Genomic DNA, 21,344 nt, shown 5'->3' on the forward strand with positions numbered 1-21,344 from the left:
ACCCAAAATGGAGACTGATATAAATGTTCAACTTGTATTACTTGGTGTTTTCCGATGTATTTTTTTTAGCATTCTTTCTTTAATATAGCATTTGCTGGGCTTTCCAATATTGGCATTGAGAAAACTTATTTATTGCTGTTGGTTGGTTGGATTCAGAAAAGAGGTTTTTGTTTTCGCGAACCATACAGATTATTTTTCAAAAACCATACAAAAAAGTGCATGGGGCCCGGGTCACATTTTATCCACTGTAACTTCTACTTTCATCCTCAGCCTTTTGGCGTTGGGCAGCATCGAAAGCACCTTTCTTTGTCATTTTGTAAGAAACTTCACACAACTCACGTTTCCAGCCTCACTCCTCTATTTCAGTTATTTATACTTTTAACCCAAATCATGTGGACCCCCATACTGTAAGATAGCATATCAAAGGTACAAGTATTTGTGAATTTGCCCCTATCAATTCAATTGGATGAACAAATATAAAGGTCTACTTCTTCCACACTTTGACCAAGATATAGAGTAGCATCAAAAGAAATAACCCCAATTCAATTTAAAATTCACTTTTTTTTTTTAATACAAGCGACTTTAAGTTGAAGAAGAGGGAATTCGAACACAAGACTTCGAGCGAAGAAATAACTACTAAAATTTCAAATCCTTTCACATCACATTAAATTAAACAAACTAAATAAACAGCATGAAAGAAAGAAGTATAATCGTATTCCAATAATAATACCACTATGAAAGTAAGGATCCAACTACGAAAGGTCAGACGATACTTATTCTCATAAGCAATGTAATTATATCCCTACATAGTGCTAAAGCTGCAAAACCCACCAAGCCCACAGCTACAAAAACAAATCATATACATATTCAATCACAAAATAGAGAGAGAGAGAGAGAGAGAGAGAGAGAGAGAGAGAGAGAGGACATGCACAAGAAACAGAGCCCCTAATTTCCGAAGCAGAAGAGCACACTTAAGAATTGAAAACGAAAAGAAAAAGAGACAAAAGCCGGATTCTCTGAAGTAGGGCAAAGTCGGGCACTGGGGTGAAGTTTGGAATACGAAGAGTATTTGGGTTGAAAGTATAAATTCGAGAAAGATATATTTTGAGTCAAAGTAGGGGCGTTTTTGCAAATGAAACAGAATTGGCGTTTTGAACTTATTAGAGAGTACAAGTCACGTGAGCTGCGTGCCGCTCTCTGACCGATTTAATAACATCTTGTTTTGATGTTTATGGGGGCTTCTTGGCAAACACTCAACTCTCTCTGGCTACTCGCTCGAATGCAGCAGCTGCAATGAGCCCTTAGTTTTCTTCTACCTTCATTTCTTTGCATCACAGCTTTGGGTTCTTTGCAACACAGCTTTGGGCCCTCTGTTTTTTCTTTCGTTCAATATCTCTCTGTGTTTCATGGCGTCGAAAAAGCCTCTGTTTTTCGTACTCTTAGCCTTTCAGTGTTTCTTCCTACTCACCAATGCCATTGTTTATCAAAATGAGCAGAGCCCAGAAAGAGAAGCCCTGATTTCTTTCAAGACCGCACTTGAAAACCCTGAAGTTCTCTCTTCATGGAGGCCATCCATCCCACACTGCAACTGGGTCGGCGTCTCTTGCCAACTCGGCCGAGTCACTTCACTCGCCCTCCCAACTCTGTCACTCAGAGGCACACTCCCTCCCTCGCTTTTCTCTCTCCCTAACCTCACCGTCCTTGACCTCTCCTCGAACCTCCTCCACGGCCAAATCCCACCTCAGATTTCAAAGCTTCCATCTTTAGTTTCCTTGGACATATCCAACAACTCTCTCTCTGGTACTCTTCCACCTGAAATTGGTAGCTTGGAGAATCTGACCGACCTCTACATTGGAGCTAACCATTTTTCGGGTCCATTGCCTCGTGAAATCGGTGACCTTTCACGGCTCGAGAATCTTGATTCTCCTTCATGTTCCATAACCGGTCCATTGCCTGAAGAGTTATCCAAGTTGGAATCACTGAGTAAACTTGACCTCTCATACAATCCATTGAGATGTTCCATACCGAAAGCCATCGGGAAGTTGCAGAAATTGAGTATTCTGAATTTAGTCTTTGCTGAACTTAATGGCTCTGTCCCTGCTGAGCTGGGAAACTGTAGGAATTTGAAGACTTTGATGCTTTCCTTCAATTCGCTTTCTGGGTCGCTACCAGAGGAGCTTTCTGACCTTCACGTTTTGACGTTTTCTGCTGAGAAGAACAATCTTTCCGGACCATTGCCTCCTTGGCTCGGAAACTGGCATCAGGTTGAATCAATTTTGCTTTCTAGCAATTCGTTTTCTGGGAAAATCCCACCTGAGATTGGGAATTGTTCTACGCTTAGGTCCCTTAGTTTGAGCAGCAACAGGTTGTCGGGTCCAATTCCAGAAGAGCTCTGTAATGCGGTCTCGCTCGTCGAGATTGATCTGGATAGTAATTTCCTCTCAGGAACGATTGAGAACACGTTTGTGAAGTGTAGGAACCTTACTCAGTTGGTTTTGGTCAATAATCAGATTGCTGGGCCAATCCCTGGTTACCTTTCAGAGCTTCCACTGATGGTGCTCGACCTTGATTCAAACAATTTCACGGGTACAATACCTACAAGTTTTTGGAACTCGGTCAATTTGATGGAATTTTCAGCTTCTAATAACCAGTTGAGGGGTTCTCTATCAAAGGAAATTGGTAGGGCAGCTGCATTGGAAAGGCTTGTTCTTAGTAACAATCAGTTGAAAGGCACTATACCTAAGGAGATTGGAAATCTCAGTACCCTTTCTGTTCTTAACTTGAATTCAAATCTTCTTGAAGGAAACATTCCGGCTGAGATTGGCCGGTGCACAGGACTTACGACATTGGAACTGGGAAACAACCAACTCAGTGGCTCTATTCCGGTGGAGATTGAGGACTTGGCTCAATTGCAATGCCTGGTACTTTCTCATAATAAGCTGTCTGGATCAATTCCTTCAAAGCCATCCTCGTATTTTCGGCAAGTTACTATCCCTGATTTGAGCTTTGTTCAACATGTTGGAGTGCTTGATTTGTCCTACAATAGACTGTCTGGCACAATACCTGAAGATTTGGGTAACTGTGTTGTTCTGGTGGATCTGTTGATCAGCAACAACATGCTGTCTGGGGGAATTCCAAAATCCCTCTCTCGCTTAACAAATCTTACAACCTTGGATTTGTCCGGCAACATGCTCAGTGGTTCCATTCCTCCAGAATTTGGTGAATCCCCCAAGCTTCAAGGCTTGTATCTTGGAAATAACCAGCTTACAAGCACCATGCCTGAAAGCTTAGGTCGTTTGGGAAGTTTGGTAAAGCTTAATCTGACTGGCAATAAGTTATCTGGTGCTGTTCCTATAAGCTTTGGGAACTTGAAAGGGCTAACCCACTTAGACTTAAGCTGTAACAAGCTGGATGGTGAGCTCCCTTCATCTCTTTCAAGCATGCAGAATCTTGTGGGGTTGTACGTTCAGCAGAACAGGCTTTCTGGTCGTGTTGATGAGCTCTTCTCAAATTCCATGGCTTGGAGGATTGAAAATATGAACTTGAGCAATAATTTCTTTAATGGGGAGCTGCCCCTTTCTTTGGGAAATCTGTCATACTTGACATATTTGGATCTTCATTCAAATTTGTTTAGAGGAGAGATTCCTCCAGACCTGGGGAATCTGATGCAACTGGAATATTTCGATGTTTCAAGCAACAAGCTCTCTGGGCAGATTCCAGAGAAAGTATGCAGCCTCAACAATTTGTTTTACTTGAACTTTGCAGAGAATAGGTTGGAAGGGCCGATTCCCAAGACTGGTATTTGCCAGAATCTGTCGAAAATATCACTTGCTGGTAATAAAAGGTTGTGTGGGAGAATCATGAATTTGGATTGCCAAGTCAAAAGTTTTGATAAGTCAGCTTTGTTGAATGCTGGGGGAGTTGCAGCTGTTGTAGTTGGAAGTGCTCTGATAATTGTTGTCGTAGCTTTAGCTTTAATAAGATGGGTTACCAGAAGCAGTCGTCATGATCCTGAAGAAACTGAAGAAAGCAAGTTAAGCAGTTTCTTAGATCATAATCTCTATTTCCTCAGTAGCAGCAGATCAAAGGAACCTCTGAGCATCAATGTGGCCATGTTTCAGCAGCCACTTCTGAAGCTAACTTTAGTTGATATACTTGAAGCCACCAACAATTTCTGCAAGACAAACATAATTGGAGATGGAGGCTTTGGAACTGTGTACAAGGCCACTTTGTCCAATGGGAAAACAGTTGCAGTTAAGAAGCTAAGCGAGTATAAAACCCAGGGACATCGAGAATTCATTGCTGAAATGGAAACCTTGGGTAAAGTAAACCACCAAAATCTCGTTCCATTGCTTGGGTACTGCTCTCTTGGTGAGGAGAAGCTCCTTGTTTATGAGTATATGGTGAACGGGAGCCTAGACATTTGGCTGAGGAATCGAACTGGAGAACTTGAAGTCCTGGATTGGGACAGACGTTTTAAAATTGCTTTGGGTGCAGCCCGTGGCCTGGCGTTTCTTCATCATGGTTTTATTCCCCACATCATTCACAGGGATATTAAAGCCAGCAACATCTTGCTCAATGAAGACTTTGAGCCAAAGGTTGCAGACTTTGGACTTGCAAGATTGATCAGTGCTTGTGAGACTCACATTTCAACTGACATTGCAGGAACATTTGGCTACATCCCACCAGAGTATGGACAAAGTGGGAGATCTACCACAAAGGGAGATGTCTATAGCTTTGGTGTGATAATGCTTGAATTGGTGACAGGGAAGGAGCCCACTGGACCTGACTTCAAAGAGATGGAAGGCGGGAACTTGGTCGGTTGGGTTGTTCAAAAGATGAAAAAGGGGCAAGCTGCCGATGTTCTTGATCCAATTGTACTCAATGCGGATTCGAAGAGCAAGATGCTTCAAGTGCTGGACATTGCCCGTGTTTGCCTTTCTGATAACCCTGCCAGCAGGCCAACCATGCTTCAAGTGTTTAGTTCCTTGAAGGGATCAAAGACGAGTAAAATGTAGACTTGTCTATGTGGTGGAGAGTGTAACAGGTTTGTTGTTATGACAACAATGATGGTGATGTAAAGTAGTTTGCAAGTGGTAGGACTTCTAAGTTGTAATGCTAATGCTATATTAGTCTGCTAACCTAATCACAAGCCAGAATTTCAATACTCCTGCTCCTGGTGACAATGTTCGGTTCTTAATTTACCTTTTCATTTCTTTTTCTTTTCATTATTTTTTTAGAGGACTTTTCCTATTGAAAGAGGCGATAGCATACTAAACTCACACACACTACACGGATGTTAGGACTCGAATTCAGGACCTTACCTGAGAGAGTAAGTACTTCAAACCACTACACTAGTGGGTCCTTTGCCACTATACTCCAAACCTAGGACCTTTCCATTTCTTCTTTCACATTAAGCACATAAAGGTTATCATAGTAGTATCATAGTAACAAACAAGGTACATGTTGATGAACAAAGTTATCTGCAAATTCTTTCCATGCAAAGCAAAATTGAAGTTTGAACAGTTTCAAGTCCATCTCAGCCTTACCCTAATTTGGAGAAACACTTAAAAATTCATAAGGTCGGGATGAAAATGGTAAAGCAGTCAAAGAGAGGCAGCTCTCTTATCTGTGGAATTTAGGGACGGCAGCAAAAGAAAAAAAGTGCAAAACACTTTTCCAAGAGGACAGCCGCATAAATGCTCTTCTAAAACAAAGACTTTGGAAACGAATAACTATCCGTCCTAAGAAGATACCAGGAACCTATGATCAAACCGACTCTTACTGGAAATTAACTAATTGCCATACAATTCCATAAATACCCTATTTCACCTTCTTTTTCTCTTTTTCTTTTTTTGGGTCTGATATTTGACTATTCCCTTGCTTGATGGGAAGTGCGAAATATTTGATCAGATTACATGCGCTTTATTATGCAAAGCACCATATGCAATAGCAAAAGAAACCATTAAAAAAAAGTTTAGAAAGTCTAAGAAATTTCTTGAAATGGGTCCCTAAAGGTTGACGACGCACGTGAACCCATTTTTAACACGTGCCTCAATCCTTGTAAGTAACGGGGTTTCAACTTTCACCCCCACACAATTCCCACTCTAGTACTACTCCATCTAACATCTAAACGTAAATGCTAACTAATCAATAATCAATTACACACCCTCTGATTAGCCCTGTGGCGCTGATTCAGCCACGGCGTTTCCTGACGATCCATATCTATCGGCTCTGATTTAACGTCGCCACCACCGCTAGGTTGCTGCAGTCGTAAGCCGGTCTCATCCTCCTCTACACCGTCGCCGACGGTCTCTCTTGCTCGCTTGGCTCCAATCGCCACACCGAAAAGCTTCGGGCTCGCCTCCTCTTCTTCCTTCTCGCCGTCGCCGGAGAACCGCTTTTCAGGCATCAAATCCAGCGGTTTCACATATGGGAAACCGCTTTCCGATTGTGCGTACGCGTAATTCGAGACCATGCTGAAGATGTTGTTGCAGAGAGACTTGACTTCCGCCAGTTCCTTGGTGAGCTGCATGTTCTCCTTTCTCAGCTTTTCGTTCTCGTCCATGAGCTCGGACGGAGCTCTGATCGGCGACGAGCTCGATGAAATCACCTGCTCCTCGCCGGAGTTCGACGGAGATATCATAGGTTTCGCATTCGGAACCACCGCTGCCGTCGCCATCGGCGAAACGGCCACCGACGGCGCCGGAGGCATGATTCTTCGGCGCTGTATCTCGCAGAGAAGCCGCTTTTCGCCTCTTCGAAAGCAATCGTTCGAGAATTCCCAACGGTCTGGTATAACCTTTCTAAATCCCTAAAAATCCAAAAATAATCAAATAAAGAACTGAAATATTATTATTTTTATAAATTCAATCGGAAATTGAAGAAGACAAATAGAGGACTTACGTAGGTGTTGAGCTGCCTGACGAAGCTAGAGAAGTTGTTGTGCTTGAAATACTTGGGGAGCAAATCTCTGGCGAAGACGGTGGGGTTCCAGACGACAAAGCTAGATCCGTCGTCGTTCCAGGAGATGACGTCGTCGATTGTGGGATCATCGACCAGCTGATACGTCTTGGTCAGAAATGGTGTCGGTAAAGCTCTCTGGGATGACTCGCCTGATGTGGACTCACCGCCGTTCGGCTCCACCGACGTCGGAGCCATATCGAAAGTCACGCCTCTACCAAACTAAATAAAACAGAATCTAATTAACTATAAAAAGATGAAAAATAGAATCGAAATCAAAATTTTAGAAGATGAAGGCTTTGGAGACGATGGAGCAAAACAGAGAGAGGGAGAGTTGGAGGAATGAAGGTGAGGGTTGGTTTCGTAGTTCTAGAAGGTTCTTTGAGGAATTCAAAGGATTTATACGATCGATCGTATGGGAGAGAGAAAGTGTGAAAAAATAGAGGAAACCACACGAAACTCTTTATAATTTTCGAGAAACTTCCGGGGTCAGATTTTCTCGGTTGTGTATACGTGGCAATATATAAGAGGCCGGTAGTATTGCAAGTTTTTGTATGTATTCAAGGGGCACCAGTTATATTTTAATTTTATTTCCTTTCACAAAAAGGATATTCTAATGAGTTTGAGGTTTAACTCTCAAATTAATTAGTATGTTTTGAACTCATATAGAAATTGTAAATTAATTTCATTTATGAGTTTTAATTAGTGAATATGGTGTTTTGAACTCGGGCGGGAGCGAACATAGATAGACATTACTAGTGAAATGGCCTAAAATAACTAGCTTTGCAAATAGAGACATGAGTTTGACCAGTTGCCGAGGTGGTGAATCCTTTTTTTGTATTTAAATTCAAATGTCACTTCCTATAAAAATTAATTTAAAATAGTTTAAACTATTATTTATACTCTAGTGAGTTAAAGATTTCACTCCCAAATTAATTAGTGTATTTTGAACTCATAGAAATTATAAATTACTTTCATTTATGAGTTTTAATAGTGAATATGATGTTTTGAACTTAGGCGGGAGAGAACACAGATAGACATTACTAGCGCAGTGGCCTAAAATAACTAGCTTTGCAGATGAAGACGTGGGTTTGACCAGTTACCACGATAGTGAATCCCCTTTTTTGTTTTCAAATTCAAATCTCACTTTCCGTAAAGATTAATTTAGAATAATTTAAACAATCATTTTTACTTTTCTAATAAATAAAAAATTGTAACTCTTTATTATAACTATTCTAAAGAAAAGTATTGAATTACTAGTTGGCAAAAGGTCAAAGATGCGGACAGTGTCGTCACATGGTCTGGTTTCATTCTCACGCGTGGGGCAAAAACCAAGGAAAAAATAGATAAAAGCGGGTAAAGAAGCAAACAAGATTAACGTTGGCATTAAAGTAGTGTAAAATACTCTCTATCTATTTAGTCCAATCTCGCTAATTATTGATGCCACACCCACACCTATAAGATAAATTATAATTTACTGTGGAACACATCCTGCATAAGACAGAAACAAAGTTTACTGTTTACCGAGTACGACATAGGATTGGTGTATGTATGCATAATGCATAATGCACATGTGATGGAAGAGACAAACATCTTGTGTAAATTTGACCGTTCAAGTACAAGTAAATAAGGTTCGCTGCCTGGTTTTATTGACGCGGTTGCTTTGAACAATTTACCTTTTGCTATGTATGTCTGACCATGAACTTCCAAGTCGATTTCAAAATGGAAAAGACAACATAGTCCAATTTCAGCACGACTAGTAAGTTAGTAAACTTAATACAACCAACTATGGTGCAAAATCCAACATAAACTGGGAGCATTCTTGTAAAAGACATATCCTCAAGAACTCAACTCATGGAAGTTAAAACACTTGGTCAACAGCAATGACGGTTGTTAAAAAATGGACATTTCCATTTTAACCCCATACAGCATGAGGATCATCACATGATTCAAGTAAATATGGACTGTTCCTAGAGCAAATCTATCCAAAGAGAGTGCAAGACCTATTTTGGGAACAAAAAAAGTTGACATTTAGGCAAACTTCCAAAAGAAAAACCATAAAATCTCTATATATACTTACAGCTACAATAATATACTTCCAAGATGTATAATAGCAACCACCCTTTCTTAACAAAATTCTTAAAATATGGTTCTCTAATAATAAGTACAAGCCTAACATGTTTCATAGGATTCTTCACAAACATACCATCAAAAAACCAAATCATCAAACACACGAAAGGCTCCCAAAGAGAGGGTTTAAAGGCAGAGCAAACAAGAAGGGACTAAAGAGAGAAATATAAAGCTTAAGTTTCCTTAACGTCCCTTCTTTTTTGCCAAGTTTCATGTAAATTGCAGTCGAGTCCCAGTTATATGCGGAAATAGAATTTAATCTGTCATGCCTATGACTTTGGTAGAAGAGAATACAACTCTAACATGCATTCCTTTTTTGCTCCTGATATGTTAGATGCAAATTGAACTACTGCATACATTCTATGAGTGTGAAATTTATATAACGACAAAATAAACAGAGGAGGTCAAGGATATACCCGATAATGTTTTCGATTCTCTCTTCCCCCTTCCCCGGGATGTAGAATTGCACAGGTTAAGTAATGAAAATTCCGTTACACGCACAACAACACTCTCACTCAAAATTCGTCGAAAATCCAACTCAAGGATCAATCTCGAAGGTTGAGACAACAAATCAAAGTCATCAAGACATATACAAAACGCAGCGACGATATAGAAGAATGGTTGCTGAACTATAAATCGCCCAAACAAACATAACCCACCAAGCCATAAAGAGAGCCACTTCTTTCACAAAGGCAGAGCAAGGCGCTAGACTACAAATGTATTTGTAATTTTCCGAAGAGATACCATCAATCTGAGATAGTCCAAGAAAAAGAAGTAACACAATTGGTGGTGCAAGAAACTGCACAACTACAAGGCATAAGTAGTGATTGTGCAAAAACACCTTAGCCCTACTGAAATCCAAGTCTGGAACCCTGCTAGCATGCAATCTTTGGTACCAAGATAACAGTGCCTCATTCAAATACATTTGTATGTTGGGGCGCAGAGCAACAATTTGCAGAAAACTCGAAAGCAGTAAGCAGCAAAGCCTAAATTTAGCAAAATCTGAAGGCGAAAATCCGACATTGCCAATCAACATCTCAGCATTTGCAACTTTTCCATTTATGTTCTTGTTCACGAGCATTCCAGCTAAGGGATTAATCCACAAAAGAACTGTGAATACAATCATCATATAATTTGCATACAGAACCATTCTACCAAACCAATCACATGATAGCATTACCAAATCAGACCTAATCTGATCAGTTCCAAGCCAAAAGCACCTCGCACTCTTCACCGCAGGCATAAACAAGAAACCGGAAAAGCATCCCATTAAAACAGCAACAAAGATCCTCCCCGACCCATCAATTGAGTCAAAATTGAAATCTAAAACCGAAGGACTAAATGTGAAGCAAACCATATATCCTAAAACCAACCCCACAACGCCACAAAGCACACTCAGTTGCTTCTCTGACCGCCGCGACGCAGATTTCTCATACGAAACTTTGCCAAGCAACATTAACAACTTAGAAACACCCGCAAAGCCTAACAGAACCGGAACAAAAATCCCATTAACCAAAAACTCAGAATTGTTTGATTCGCTTTTCAAGTACAATAACTGAAGCAAAAGACAAGATAGAGCTACAAATGAGAAGGTGAAAGCATTGCAATACTCATTGAAATAGAGCCTGGTTTGAAGATGGGCCTCGTCAAGCTTTAGGCGAAAGATCTGAGCATTGTTTTCATCGAACTCGGGCTTGTCCTTTGACTTGGACCTCTTCCTGAGCTCGGAATTGGATTTTGAAGGTAACCCAGAAGCCGAATCGGAGGCATCGGGCCTCCGAATGGCGGCACGGACTCCACTTTGGACGTTGTCAGGGTGGATGTAGGTGTGTAGGCCACGGAGGAAGAAGATGGGGATTTTGAGGAAGGTAAGGAGGAGTGTGAGTGTGAGAGAGAGTGAGAGTTGAAGTAAAAGATTCTTGTAGGTGATGAAGAATTGGAGCATGGTTCTCTCCTCTTCTCTTAGATTCTTCAATTCTTTTTGGGTATCTCAAAGACCAGAGAGTGTGGAGTTGTTGGGGACAGACAATGCTTAGAAATTAGAAAGACACAATGTGGGGTTTGAGATCCTAAGGTTGGCTTGGCTTCTGATAAAGGTTGTTATACTTCGCTCTTTGTGTTCTCGAAATTGTGTTTTGTGGGCCTGTAGGCCTGTGGACATGTGGACCTCTGTGGATGTGGGCCTGTGAGCCTGTAGCCCTGTGGGTACTCTTTAACCCTCAAAAGGCAAGCAAGAAATTGAGGTTACATATCATGCTACGATTTGAATAGTCATGGAAGATTTTTCTAGGTCAAGTATGATATATTGAAGTACAAGAATACCACACATGAATAATGATGAGTAGATTTTATATTATATATTTAACCCAATTCTTAGTATGTTTTGGTTAGTATTTTGGAAGAATTTTGACACTTTGAATTATATTTCAAATGTAGAACTTTCGACTTCCACTGGAGCAAAACATAATCAAATAGAAGAATTTCGAAGTAATTCCAGTTGGAGGACGTTCGCAAGTCACTTAGTTTGATTGTATTGAAATTTCAGATTTTTCTACCAAACGGTTATCTTCTGGCAATAAAATAATAAAATAAGGCTTTTTATCACAAAACGTCTCTGACGTTTGCGAAACTATTAGATTGCATCCTTAAAGTTTTTTTGTATCACTCATGGTCCCTAACGTTAATATAGATGCTCTTAAATAGTCCTTCTGTCAAAAAAACTGTTAAGTCTAGGGATATAATCGTCAAATCAATCCATTTTCACCTATTCAATGAGCTTAATCAGTGTTCTATGTCTCTGTATCAACAAAAATTACATTTTAGAGAAGAAAAAAAAAACTAGACAAATTGAGATACCAGGACAAAAAATTATTATATATATAGTCTAGAAACCTGTAACCATAACCAGGATCAGGGAAATACAAAAAATCAGGAAATTTGGAACATACGTCGTAATTGGCCAGAGCCCAAGACATATATATATATATATATAAGTATGAAGTTGATCTAGAAATTTGACTTTTAGTGACGAAAAATCGAAGAACACCGTCGCAAAAAATGTTTAGCCATGAAAAATCTGATGAACATCCATCGCTAAAAACTTTTGGTGACGAAAAAGCTTCAAATTTCTGGGTAAAACACCAGTTGGGTTTTAGGTCCTTTTTTTAGCTTCAAATCGTCCTAAAACGAGGGCACACCAGAAATACAAAGATCAAGCTCTTCAACATTACACCTTAGTTCATTATGAATCCATGTAATTACTCGAAAATAATCCTACATTGCTCTTTTGGTTAAAGAGAAATTCCAATCCATGCATAAGCGCTACATCCGGTCATCACCACGTCATAACAAGTATCTTTCCATAGAACTCATCAGCCTCAGATTATGCTGGTAGTTTTCCTGCTGGCCCAGCTAATGCCAATGTGAACAAAAATCTACTATCGGAACTGATAGATGTAATTGTCTGCATCTTTTCGAGATGGTACCTACTCGAATGAGGTCTTTAAAAGTGAGCAAGAAAAGGATATGATAAGCAACTTGATCTGGAAGATCACTGAATCTGTCTGATGTCACACTTTCTGAACAATTTCCTTGAGCTTCACAGCTTGCAGATGCCCCGAGCAACTTACGCTTGCGCCCCATAGACTATGGTTGAGGACGGTGTTGGAGCTACAAGATATTTCCTTCTTCTGCAACAACTTATCATAACCTAATCAGCGGCAATTTCACCTTCCGTGAGTCCTCATTAAAGCATTTGTACGTATTTCTATTGAAGCACAATTCAAACTATCTACCTGGTTCCAAATTGGTGGCAAATGGGTCTAAGGCATTGAATAGGTGAAAATGGATTGATTTGACGATTATATCCCTAGATTTAACCCCTTTTTTTTTTTTTACAAGTGGATTATTTAAGAGCACCCATATTAACGTTAGGGACCATGAGTGATATAAAAAAACTTTGATGATGCAATCTAATAGTTTCGTAAACGTTAAGGAGTAGTGCGCGGTGCTGGAATAGTGGCGCTTTGGGCTTTTGTTCCGTTTTGGAGCCCAAAATGACCTCGAATGGATTCGTGGCCTTATGGAGAAGTGTTTAGAATGTTTTTATCTTTAAAACAAGTTATCTTGGGCCTGATTTAGAGGAGATTTGAGGCGAAAACGTGGCTGGGTTTAAATGCAAATTTTCCTAGTCCAATTTGGACTTTATGTCCTAGTAGTATTTTATTTTAATTAGTTTCCTTGTAGGGATAGAAAAGCTGGATGGGGCAGCTTGTTTGTATTGTAGGGGGTATTTAAGTTAGTTTTCACGGCAATATTGGGGACTTCTTTTTGGCTTTTGAACGTGATATTGTGGAGAGCAAGTGCTAGGGTTTTGAAGTTTTTGCTACTTAAGGTGTTTTCATTCTTTTTCTTCTTAATAATATTTTCCATGATTTCAGTTATGAATATGCGTAACTAATTTTCTTTTCTTAGGGTGAAGCCTTGAACCTTAGCATGAATATGTAATTTTTATTTAATTGCTTATGATTGATTGCATGCATACTTTGAATTGTTAATCACTGTTTTAAACTATCTAATTGTTTTAATGCCTGATCACCATTAGGATCTTTAGAAAAGTAATTGGATGTAATTTTGGTCGGAAGGTTCCCTGAAATTGACGCTGGCTTCTTGTGATTAATAATTGTAATTTCACTTAAGATGAACACCACGTCTTAAGGGTTGCATGGTTTTTCAAAGGGTTTTCACAAAACATAATGAGTCTTTCATGTTTAGATTTGATTCGAACGTCCGGACGGGTTGCATGTTTGATATACGTTCTATGTTGGAGGTTTCAAGTATAATATAAATTAGGAAAACCTAACCTTCAAAGTGGCATGTGCAAATCATAAGTAATTGGTAAAAATTCATAGGATTGCTAGGTGATGGTAAAACCCTAGTGCTTTTATAAATTGATATTTAAAACTTTTTCCTTCAATCGTAATTGTTTTTGTTTAAAATTTATTTTTAATATCAGACAATTTCATAATCATCTTTCTCAACTTTTAATTTTAGGTAGTTAGTTGAAAATTGTTTTTACATAAATTGCTAAATAGTCATTGAGGAGAATGACCTTGCATGAGCATCTATACTACAATAGCCTTGTATTCTTGCAAGTATTTTATGTGATTTTAACCTTATTTGCACAGGTACTAAAAATCGTATCAAATAACGCACGTGAAGTAATGCGGGTGAAGCCAATTGATCAAAGAAGTGCATCTGCCGCTCTTTGCACCCGAGTTTAACCTCCTTTTTTTTTTTTTTTTGGTTGAGAAAATATGGTATTTCATTCAACCGAAAGAAACATTACATGATAAGAACTAGCATGTTAACGGCGGTCTCATTAAAACATTCCCTTATTATATATTAGAATAGTTAGAACACCGTTTTGTCAAAACGGAAAAAAAAATAAAATTACCCCACGAGTTACGAGATTTTATTCATTGTTATATGGAACAAAAGGAAATACAAAACTTGAGAACTAAATATTCATGAACAGATTAATTCCAATAAATACACAAAGGATTGAATCACGCAATGCTCCTCCTTGTGTTCATCAACCTAGAAGAACATCTATGATAAAACTCTCTCCCAAGTCAAATTCACCCCCAACTAAGCCACAAAGTCTATCCTATCCAAAAAGATAAGATTGCTGCCGGAAGGATCAAGATTGAGTACTATTTATTGATCGATTTCTTATTGTCTTTTTTCTACTTTCTTCCTTGAAGGTACCCAACTCAACCCAACCCAACCCAACCCATCACAGGGTCACTTTGGTGATTTGATCATGGATCGATCTTAGGCAACAAATCAATGCCAATCTTGCCTCCTAAAAATCAATTACACCATCACAATCATTTTCGGCAAAGTCACAACTGCTGCATTTACTACAACGACTGAAATAAATTATGAACGAAAAACCCTGCAATTAACATTACACAAGAATTGGATCATGTCAATGGATCATATCAATGGGTCATAGCTGATCAGGTACATGTAGGTGGTCTCTCTCGTCTTTATCACCAACCGCTCTCATCTCAAACTGTGGGACCACCTGTGGGGATACAAAATTAATTACATTATTATTAACTCTTAATCAACCCACTTCTCTTCTCTGGAAAAAGAAAAGAAAAGAAGAGATAGGCAAAAGATAGCAAAATATCAATCCAGTCTGTCACATATTATTCGATTAATAATCATAATCGGCTGGTGGTTACCAACTCATTACTCATTGCCGTGTGAATTACCAACCTGATCTTGTGATGCATTGAACGGTTGAGATGAAAACCTCCTTAATCTTTTGTCTGCTCCGCCGTCCATTCTGCCGCCTGGACAAAACATCATTAACAAGATAAGCTTATAGTTTTAGAGAAAATTACCCTTCTAATTTCAATTAAGTAAGAGCACAGAAATATCTCAAGGCATATTCGATCGGCATTTAAATTATATATTGTTGTGTGTGAACGAGGAGCTGGAGCCAAATTAAACGCACATTTTTCACGTTAAGCACAAGATTAAACTATTAAATACATTTATATATAAAAAAAACATATAATTACCTTGTTTTTTGGTTTTGTTGAGGGTTTTGAGATCTAGGGTTGAGTCTGAGGTGTCAGGCAAGTAACGGTCGAGACGAAGAAGGCGATGATCCTTCTTCTCAAACATGGCGCGCACAAACGATGCCTCCATGCTGTTCAAGAACTGCACGTGCTTCTCGTCCGTCCACGACCTCTTTTTACCGCTCTGCACGTGCGACTGCATCCTGATTTCTTAGTTTCAATATCTACTCGCCGGACGGAGTTTGGAGTTTGGAGTTTGGAGCTTGGGAGAACAACCAGGCCGGAGCTAACCAGCGGCTGTTTGAAAATCTGAAGGGATTGCTTGGTATGTTTAATGCATTCGGTTTCTAATGATAACAGTATATGGAGCGTATGCTATATATGCAGCTTTTATTATAGGTAGGGTGACATTTTTTTGTTTGTTGGAGCTTTTTTGACGTCGTTAGGAAGAGAGAGTATTCAGAAGTATCTACTCGCTCTCTTTAGCCGACATGTGTTTGGCTCACCATAACATGTCACTGTCCAAATATCCCAACTCGATCAACTCCAATATAATAATCTTAACCAAATTTAGATTTTTCTTATCTCTGCAATATCAGTTTGTTGTGGGATATTATTCTGTGGTAGATAAAAAATGAAGATATTTTTCCTTGGCTAGATGGTTGAAATATCAATGAGTAAGACGTCAATTCAATTTATACATTTATAAAATATAAAAAAACAACGAGTCATCAATGGATGAAATAATATAAAACGTTAAACAACTTATTAATATAGAAATATTTATCCGAGCTTGCTTATATAGTTGTGTGTGCGCTTTTTAATACGAGTGAAAATCTAAATTATTATGATCTACAAAAAAGGCGAATCGAACCCGATTCAAAAACTAAAACACTATCTTAACAAACTAGCATCAATTAATGTTATGTGGGTGTCCTTAATACTAGAATAGGGGCTCACCTTTAGCCTAGCTAGCTTAGGTGCCTAACAATTAGATTATCAAAAACGAAAGTGTTCTAACAAGATCTTTTTTCAAGAGAAGGAAAAGATAGGCCATACCGCGAGTAGAAGGCGAGTATGGAAGTTTTTGTGCAGGCGAGGAGGTATAGAAATTGGGGCATGAGGGTGAAAATATCTAAAGAGCTCTTTTTGGTAAAACAAATATCTTAGAACTTTATACGATTTTTTTTTTTCTTTTTCCGGTCAAATGAACTTTATGCGATTAGCCTATAAGCTCTGAGAGATATTTTGGGACGAATGAAGAATCTTTGAGACGCTTAGATATGTATAATGTACGTATATATACAAAGAGTAGGAGGACTAAATGCGAAAATATCTCCGCGAGTCTTTCAAGATATTAAGATGCTGACTGTACTTCCAGTTGGGGGTCCCTTCCCTTGTAGGGTTCTTAATTTTTTATTTATTTATTGGGCATCATAATCATAATTAATTAATATTTTACCCAATTAATTATTTATTTATTTATTGGGCATCATAATCATAATTAATTAATGATTGGGCATAATTTTATATTTTCATAGTTTGAAAATCAAAAGCCTTAATTCTGACCAAAAAAATAAAAATAAAAAAGCCTTAAAGCTGAAATTATCTTGTGCTTTATTTATATTCTTCTTGGTTACAAAGTGAGCCATGGGCTTATTTTGTTTTGGGCCGAGAGCCGTAGGCCCAAATAACATACGGCCCTTGGTGGGTCCAACTCCAATCTCATTCATTCATTCGAGATTGGTATGGCGAGCTCGTATGGCCTCAGGGGAGGTCTGACCCAAGGCCTCAGCCAACTTATACACCACCATCTCAAACAACACGAACAAAGCCCCTTCGTACGCGCTCCCCATCGGAAGTAACGGCCGAGATTCCATCACATCACCAGCATCCGCATCATTTGCCATGGTCTGCGCTGGCACGTAACCCACCACGCTAGCGTGTGCCACACAGGATCCCGTCTCCGGCTGGGCAGTTAGCAGCAGGACTCTAGCACCGTGCGATCGTGCCACGGAGCAAATGGCTTCGACGGTGGAGAATCCACCTGGGCCCGCAGAGGCGATGAGTAGATCGGTTGTGGAGATTGGGGGAGTCGTCATGTCGAAGACCATGTGAGCCGAGAGGCCGAGGTGGGCCAGCCGCATGCACAGAGCCTTCAGCATTAGGCCCTCTCGGCCCACTCCGTAAAGGAAGACGCCGCCGTTTCGGGCCGCTGCAGAAGACAGCTCGTTGACCAAAAGGTCTAAGACTGGCGGGTGTGGGTGGGTTGGTTTAGTGAAGATGGAGGCTATGTGATTGCAAATTTGGGAGGCAAGAGAGGCCATTGAAGAGCTCTGGGACTGCGAATCCATTGCTCTAATTCTCAAGCCTCGAGCCTCACGCGTCAAGGATAAGAGGGTTGTGATCAATTTAAGTGGTATATGTGAGGTAAGGTTCTTGCCAATCAGTGACACGTCAGCATTACGCAAAAATTCGAGCCTCATATTTCCTTTTCATTTGTTTCTGGACTTTATGATTTTGTCTGGTTTGAATGTATGTATGTGTATGTATGTATCATACCATGAAACAGTGATGAAATAAACTCAAAACTAACAGAAAAAATTGTTTATGGAAGGGGATATGAAATGGTATGCGTAACGACGTTACAGTGAAGGGGAAATAAAGTGAACTATTTACAAACAAAGAGCATATTGAAAGATTCAAATAGAATTTATATAAGCATATTCTGTATCAACCAAAAACTGTAATCCAATGTCAGTGAAATCATCAATGGAAGTCTTAGCTTGGCTTTGATCTAAGCTCCATTAGCTGGAGGTCCGGAAGTTTTTTTAGTCGAAGAGGCAGTAGCATATTCGTCGATATCTATTTCCTTCACACCAGCAGTTAACGAGGAACCGGATCTCTTCTCCTTACCCATCGCAACATCCTCATCCTCATCTTCATCATCGAGAAAGGAGCCTTTTCGCCTGAGTTCTTTTACTTTCTGGAATTCATCATAATGAGCTCTTCTGTGCTCCCTAAAACTCCTACCATTTTTATCTGTCTCAGAATCTGCAAAGTCCCAGCAGAAAATGGCGGAACAGACAGATGAAAATAGTATAAATGTAAGTGAGGGGTAGAACAATTTGAATATATCCCCGTCTTTTTTTAACTGGGCAAAGGGGACGCAATAACTAGAAGAGGATTAAACAACCAAGTTCTAAGCATTAACAGAATATAATGAGGGAAAGTTTAGACGCAATAATAACCCATGACTATGTTCATTAGGACCCAATCTCATGTGTCTTACATGAAGTAACAGCGTGAGATGATGCAACTTCAACATACCCCTCTACCAATTCATTGTATTTCATTGGTAGCACAAAACATATGACATCTACTCTCTTTATATACCTTCCATACAGAGGATAATATATGTAACAGAACTTAACACTAAATTTAAATTTTGGGGGAAAAGCTTACTAAAGTTGAATAGGGTAAATAATAAGGTGACAAGTTTATATTTAATCAGCCAACTGCAAGGAAATATAGCGAATAGTTGTAACAAAATCTGATTGAAAGGGTTAACTTTGGGAAGAAAAAGAAAAGAGAATGAAAGAAGACCTTCATCATCTTGTTCCATAGCATCTGCCTCATCCTCAGATGATGTCCAGCCAGTAGATCTTGGGGTGTTCTTTCTACTTGATGATGCCACATCGGTCAAAGCAGTTCGTATTGCTTCTGCATGAACTGCATCACCAACACAATCATTGAAGCTACCCCGTATAGGAGACAGAGATCCTGCCAAGATTAAAGTTGCCACACAAAATGATAAGTTTCCACATTTAAGATACATATATATATTTTCAGAAAACGAGTATTAAAACCAGCACAAAGGATTGAAAACCAACAAATCAAACATTAGCATATGAAAAGAAACAATCATTGAAACTCAAGACCACTTTATACATAACACCAGTGACACTTTGTTTTTAAGGAAAAGAAGACAAACACATTAACGTTCATGCATATACAATTGACAGGCCTCCATAGAAAGGAAAATATGATAGAAACCAGCATACCATCCTCATCATCGGTCATCATAGGGTGGTATGGCGTCTTCGGCTCAGTAATTTTCTGCCTTACAGGTTTATTTGCTTCGATTTCTCCCAGATTAGCCTCATCCCATCTAACTCGGCCCCTGCCACTCAATCAGCAAAATCTAAAATCAGTATATCTATCAACTTCAAACATATGCTAATAAACAAAAAGTATACAAGATTTTACAAAACAGAAAAACCATCCATCTCCTAAATGCAATGCCTTAATAAACATTTCATTCTTAATATCCATTGTTAAGACAAAAAGAATTTAACACAAGTATAAACCACACCCAAAAAATATAAAGACAATAGAAGAAGACAGATTGAATTACTTCATTTTGCTAAACAGCTGATCTCCGCAAAAGCAGCACAAGCAACTGCTCAATTGAATTGAATTCTCTGAAACAAATTGAAAAACTTATTAAATTCTCTACATTAAGCAGAATAAACCCAAAAAAATTGCATTCTAGGTCCTCAACCCCTTATTAACAACAATGAATTATATTTACACAATAACCTGAGAATCTAAGAAAGAAAAAAAGAAAAAAGAATGGAAATTTCAATTCCATTTCTCCGAAATAAATCCAAAGCTCAAAGATGGGCCATAATATACTAATCAAAGACGCAGAATAATAAAACTATCCAATAGAGCCACAGATCAATAGCGCATTAAAACCCTAACGAACCTAATCCTCAAAAACGCAGAAGGCGCCCAAGAAAATATATGGATCACCTTGCTTACGCTTCGTTTGGTTGCTGAGAATATTCGAGAAAACAGAAGAAAATGAACCTCTGGAACCATAGAAATGGTCAATTAAACAGCGAGTTTGTTTACGGATCGGAACTTTCAATTTCTTTCATTTTCCTGCCGTTTCCGGGATTTCATGGACAATTTTGAGCGTAAAAAATGAAATTTATAAGTAGGAGAAAACAAGAAACAGAAAATTGGATTTGGTACCTCGCTTCCTCAGGGAGAAAATAAGCGTGCGAATCAATCGAAGAGCTGAATCCAATTTTCCTTCTTCGTTCTTATGTTGTCCTGTTTTACTAAATTACCCTACGGAATAAGATGTAATAGCAATTGAAGCCACCGAAGGACGTTTCTTGCAGTGTGAAGATCTTGGACCGTAAATCCAAATTACACCCCTATGATCTAAACACGTCAGCAGCAGAGGGTACGGGGAGAAGGATTTTCAACTAGTATAGCCTAAACACGTCAGCATCCCTAAATATAATAAATTCAATTAATTAAATAGTATAGCCGGGCGGCTGTACCATTTAAATATAATAAATTCGCACATTTAAATAGTGCTATACCTTTTAAATATAATAAATTCGATCATGTATAATAAATGCGAATATTTAAAGCGTATAGCCGCCCGGCTATACTTTTCAAATATGATAAATTCGAATATTTAAAAGGTATAGCCGCCCGGCTATACGTCTCAAATGAAATAAATACCATTATTTAATTTTCGAATATTTAAATAATATAGCCGCGAGGCTTTACTATAAATTTGAATATTTAAATAGTATGGCCGAATGGCTATACTTCGCAAATATGATTAAA

At 38.9% G+C, this 21,344-nt stretch overlaps 6 protein-coding genes across 9 annotated transcripts; 1 reads left to right on the forward strand and 5 right to left on the reverse strand.

The window, feature by feature from the left end:
• On the forward strand, positions 630-5,911 carry LOC18787708 (leucine-rich repeat receptor protein kinase EMS1). Its single transcript, XM_020557781.1, has one exon. It carries the CDS (start codon positions 1,407-1,409, stop codon positions 5,016-5,018), a length of 3,612 nt encoding a protein of 1,203 aa, XP_020413370.1. The 5' UTR covers positions 630-1,406; the 3' UTR covers positions 5,019-5,911.
• LOC18785453 (heat stress transcription factor B-2a) lies at positions 5,910-7,524 on the reverse strand. Its single transcript, XM_007218678.2, has 2 exons — positions 6,907-7,524; positions 5,910-6,814 (listed from the first exon to the last, which is right to left on the reverse strand). Exons 1-2 carry the CDS (start codon positions 7,159-7,161, stop codon positions 6,158-6,160), a joined length of 912 nt encoding a protein of 303 aa, XP_007218740.1. The 5' UTR covers positions 7,162-7,524; the 3' UTR covers positions 5,910-6,157.
• On the reverse strand, positions 8,655-11,167 carry LOC18785301 (transmembrane protein 161B). The gene is made up of 2 exons (XM_007220401.2): positions 9,510-11,167; positions 8,655-8,966 (listed from the first exon to the last, which is right to left on the reverse strand). The coding sequence occupies exon 1, from the start codon at positions 11,036-11,038 to the stop codon at positions 9,674-9,676; it is 1,365 nt and encodes a 454-aa protein (XP_007220463.1). The 5' UTR covers positions 11,039-11,167; the 3' UTR covers positions 8,655-8,966; positions 9,510-9,673.
• LOC18787004 lies at positions 14,538-16,094 on the reverse strand. The gene is made up of 3 exons (XM_007218554.2): positions 15,690-16,094; positions 15,382-15,458; positions 14,538-15,184 (listed from the first exon to the last, which is right to left on the reverse strand). Exons 1-3 carry the CDS (start codon positions 15,889-15,891, stop codon positions 15,107-15,109), a joined length of 357 nt encoding a protein of 118 aa, XP_007218616.1. The 5' UTR covers positions 15,892-16,094; the 3' UTR covers positions 14,538-15,106.
• On the reverse strand, positions 17,283-18,193 carry LOC18785189 (3-hexulose-6-phosphate isomerase). The gene has a single exon (XM_007219406.2). It carries the CDS (start codon positions 18,173-18,175, stop codon positions 17,423-17,425), a length of 753 nt encoding a protein of 250 aa, XP_007219468.2. The 5' UTR covers positions 18,176-18,193; the 3' UTR covers positions 17,283-17,422.
• Positions 17,287-20,872, reverse strand: LOC18786017 (protein phosphatase inhibitor 2). 4 transcript variants are annotated; one of them, XM_007218420.2, is made up of 5 exons: positions 20,733-20,872; positions 20,107-20,173; positions 19,754-19,872; positions 19,296-19,472; positions 17,287-18,743 (listed from the first exon to the last, which is right to left on the reverse strand). In XM_007218420.2, the coding sequence occupies exons 2-5, from the start codon at positions 20,109-20,111 to the stop codon at positions 18,487-18,489; spliced, it is 558 nt and encodes a 185-aa protein (XP_007218482.1). In that variant the 5' UTR covers positions 20,112-20,173; positions 20,733-20,872; the 3' UTR covers positions 17,287-18,486. The 4 variants fall into 4 exon arrangements, with proteins under 4 accessions (XP_007218482.1, XP_007218483.1, XP_020412689.1 ...); XM_007218421.2 differs by having other exon boundaries at positions 20,508-20,752; XM_020557100.1 differs by lacking the exon at positions 20,733-20,872 and adding an exon at positions 20,461-20,480.

This window comes from Prunus persica, chromosome G2 (genome assembly GCF_000346465.2).
Source record: "Prunus persica cultivar Lovell chromosome G2, Prunus_persica_NCBIv2, whole genome shotgun sequence".
Taxonomy (NCBI): domain Eukaryota; kingdom Viridiplantae; phylum Streptophyta; class Magnoliopsida; order Rosales; family Rosaceae; genus Prunus; species Prunus persica.

What these genes read in the sequence shown, in the direction of transcription:
- LOC18786017 (XM_007218420.2), bottom strand. An exon ending in GATGACCGATGATGAGGATG is followed by an intron (nt 19,473 to 19,753) that starts GTATGCTGGTTT and finishes TAATCTTGGCAG; the next exon opens with GATCTCTGTCTCCTATACGG. An exon ending in TATGGAACAAGATGATGAAG is followed by an intron (nt 18,744 to 19,295) that starts GTCTTCTTTCAT and finishes GGGACTTTGCAG; the next exon opens with ATTCTGAGACAGATAAAAAT.
- LOC18785189 (XM_007219406.2), bottom strand. Translation starts at nt 18,175, where the DNA reads ATGAGGCTCGAATTTTTGCGTAATGCTGACGTGTCACTGATTGGCAAG.
- LOC18785301 (XM_007220401.2), bottom strand. Translation starts at nt 11,038, where the DNA reads ATGCTCCAATTCTTCATCACCTACAAGAATCTTTTACTTCAACTCTCA.
- LOC18785453 (XM_007218678.2), bottom strand. Translation starts at nt 7,161, where the DNA reads ATGGCTCCGACGTCGGTGGAGCCGAACGGCGGTGAGTCCACATCAGGC. An exon ending in TCAGGCAGCTCAACACCTAC is followed by an intron (nt 6,815 to 6,906) that starts GTAAGTCCTCTA and finishes TTGGATTTTTAG; the next exon opens with GGATTTAGAAAGGTTATACC.
- LOC18787708 (XM_020557781.1), top strand. Translation starts at nt 1,407, where the DNA reads ATGGCGTCGAAAAAGCCTCTGTTTTTCGTACTCTTAGCCTTTCAGTGT.
- LOC18787004 (XM_007218554.2), bottom strand. Translation starts at nt 15,891, where the DNA reads ATGCAGTCGCACGTGCAGAGCGGTAAAAAGAGGTCGTGGACGGACGAG. An exon ending in CAACAAAACCAAAAAACAAG is followed by an intron (nt 15,459 to 15,689) that starts GTAATTATATGT and finishes TGTTTTGTCCAG; the next exon opens with GCGGCAGAATGGACGGCGGA. An exon ending in TCAATGCATCACAAGATCAG is followed by an intron (nt 15,185 to 15,381) that starts GTTGGTAATTCA and finishes GTATCCCCACAG; the next exon opens with GTGGTCCCACAGTTTGAGAT.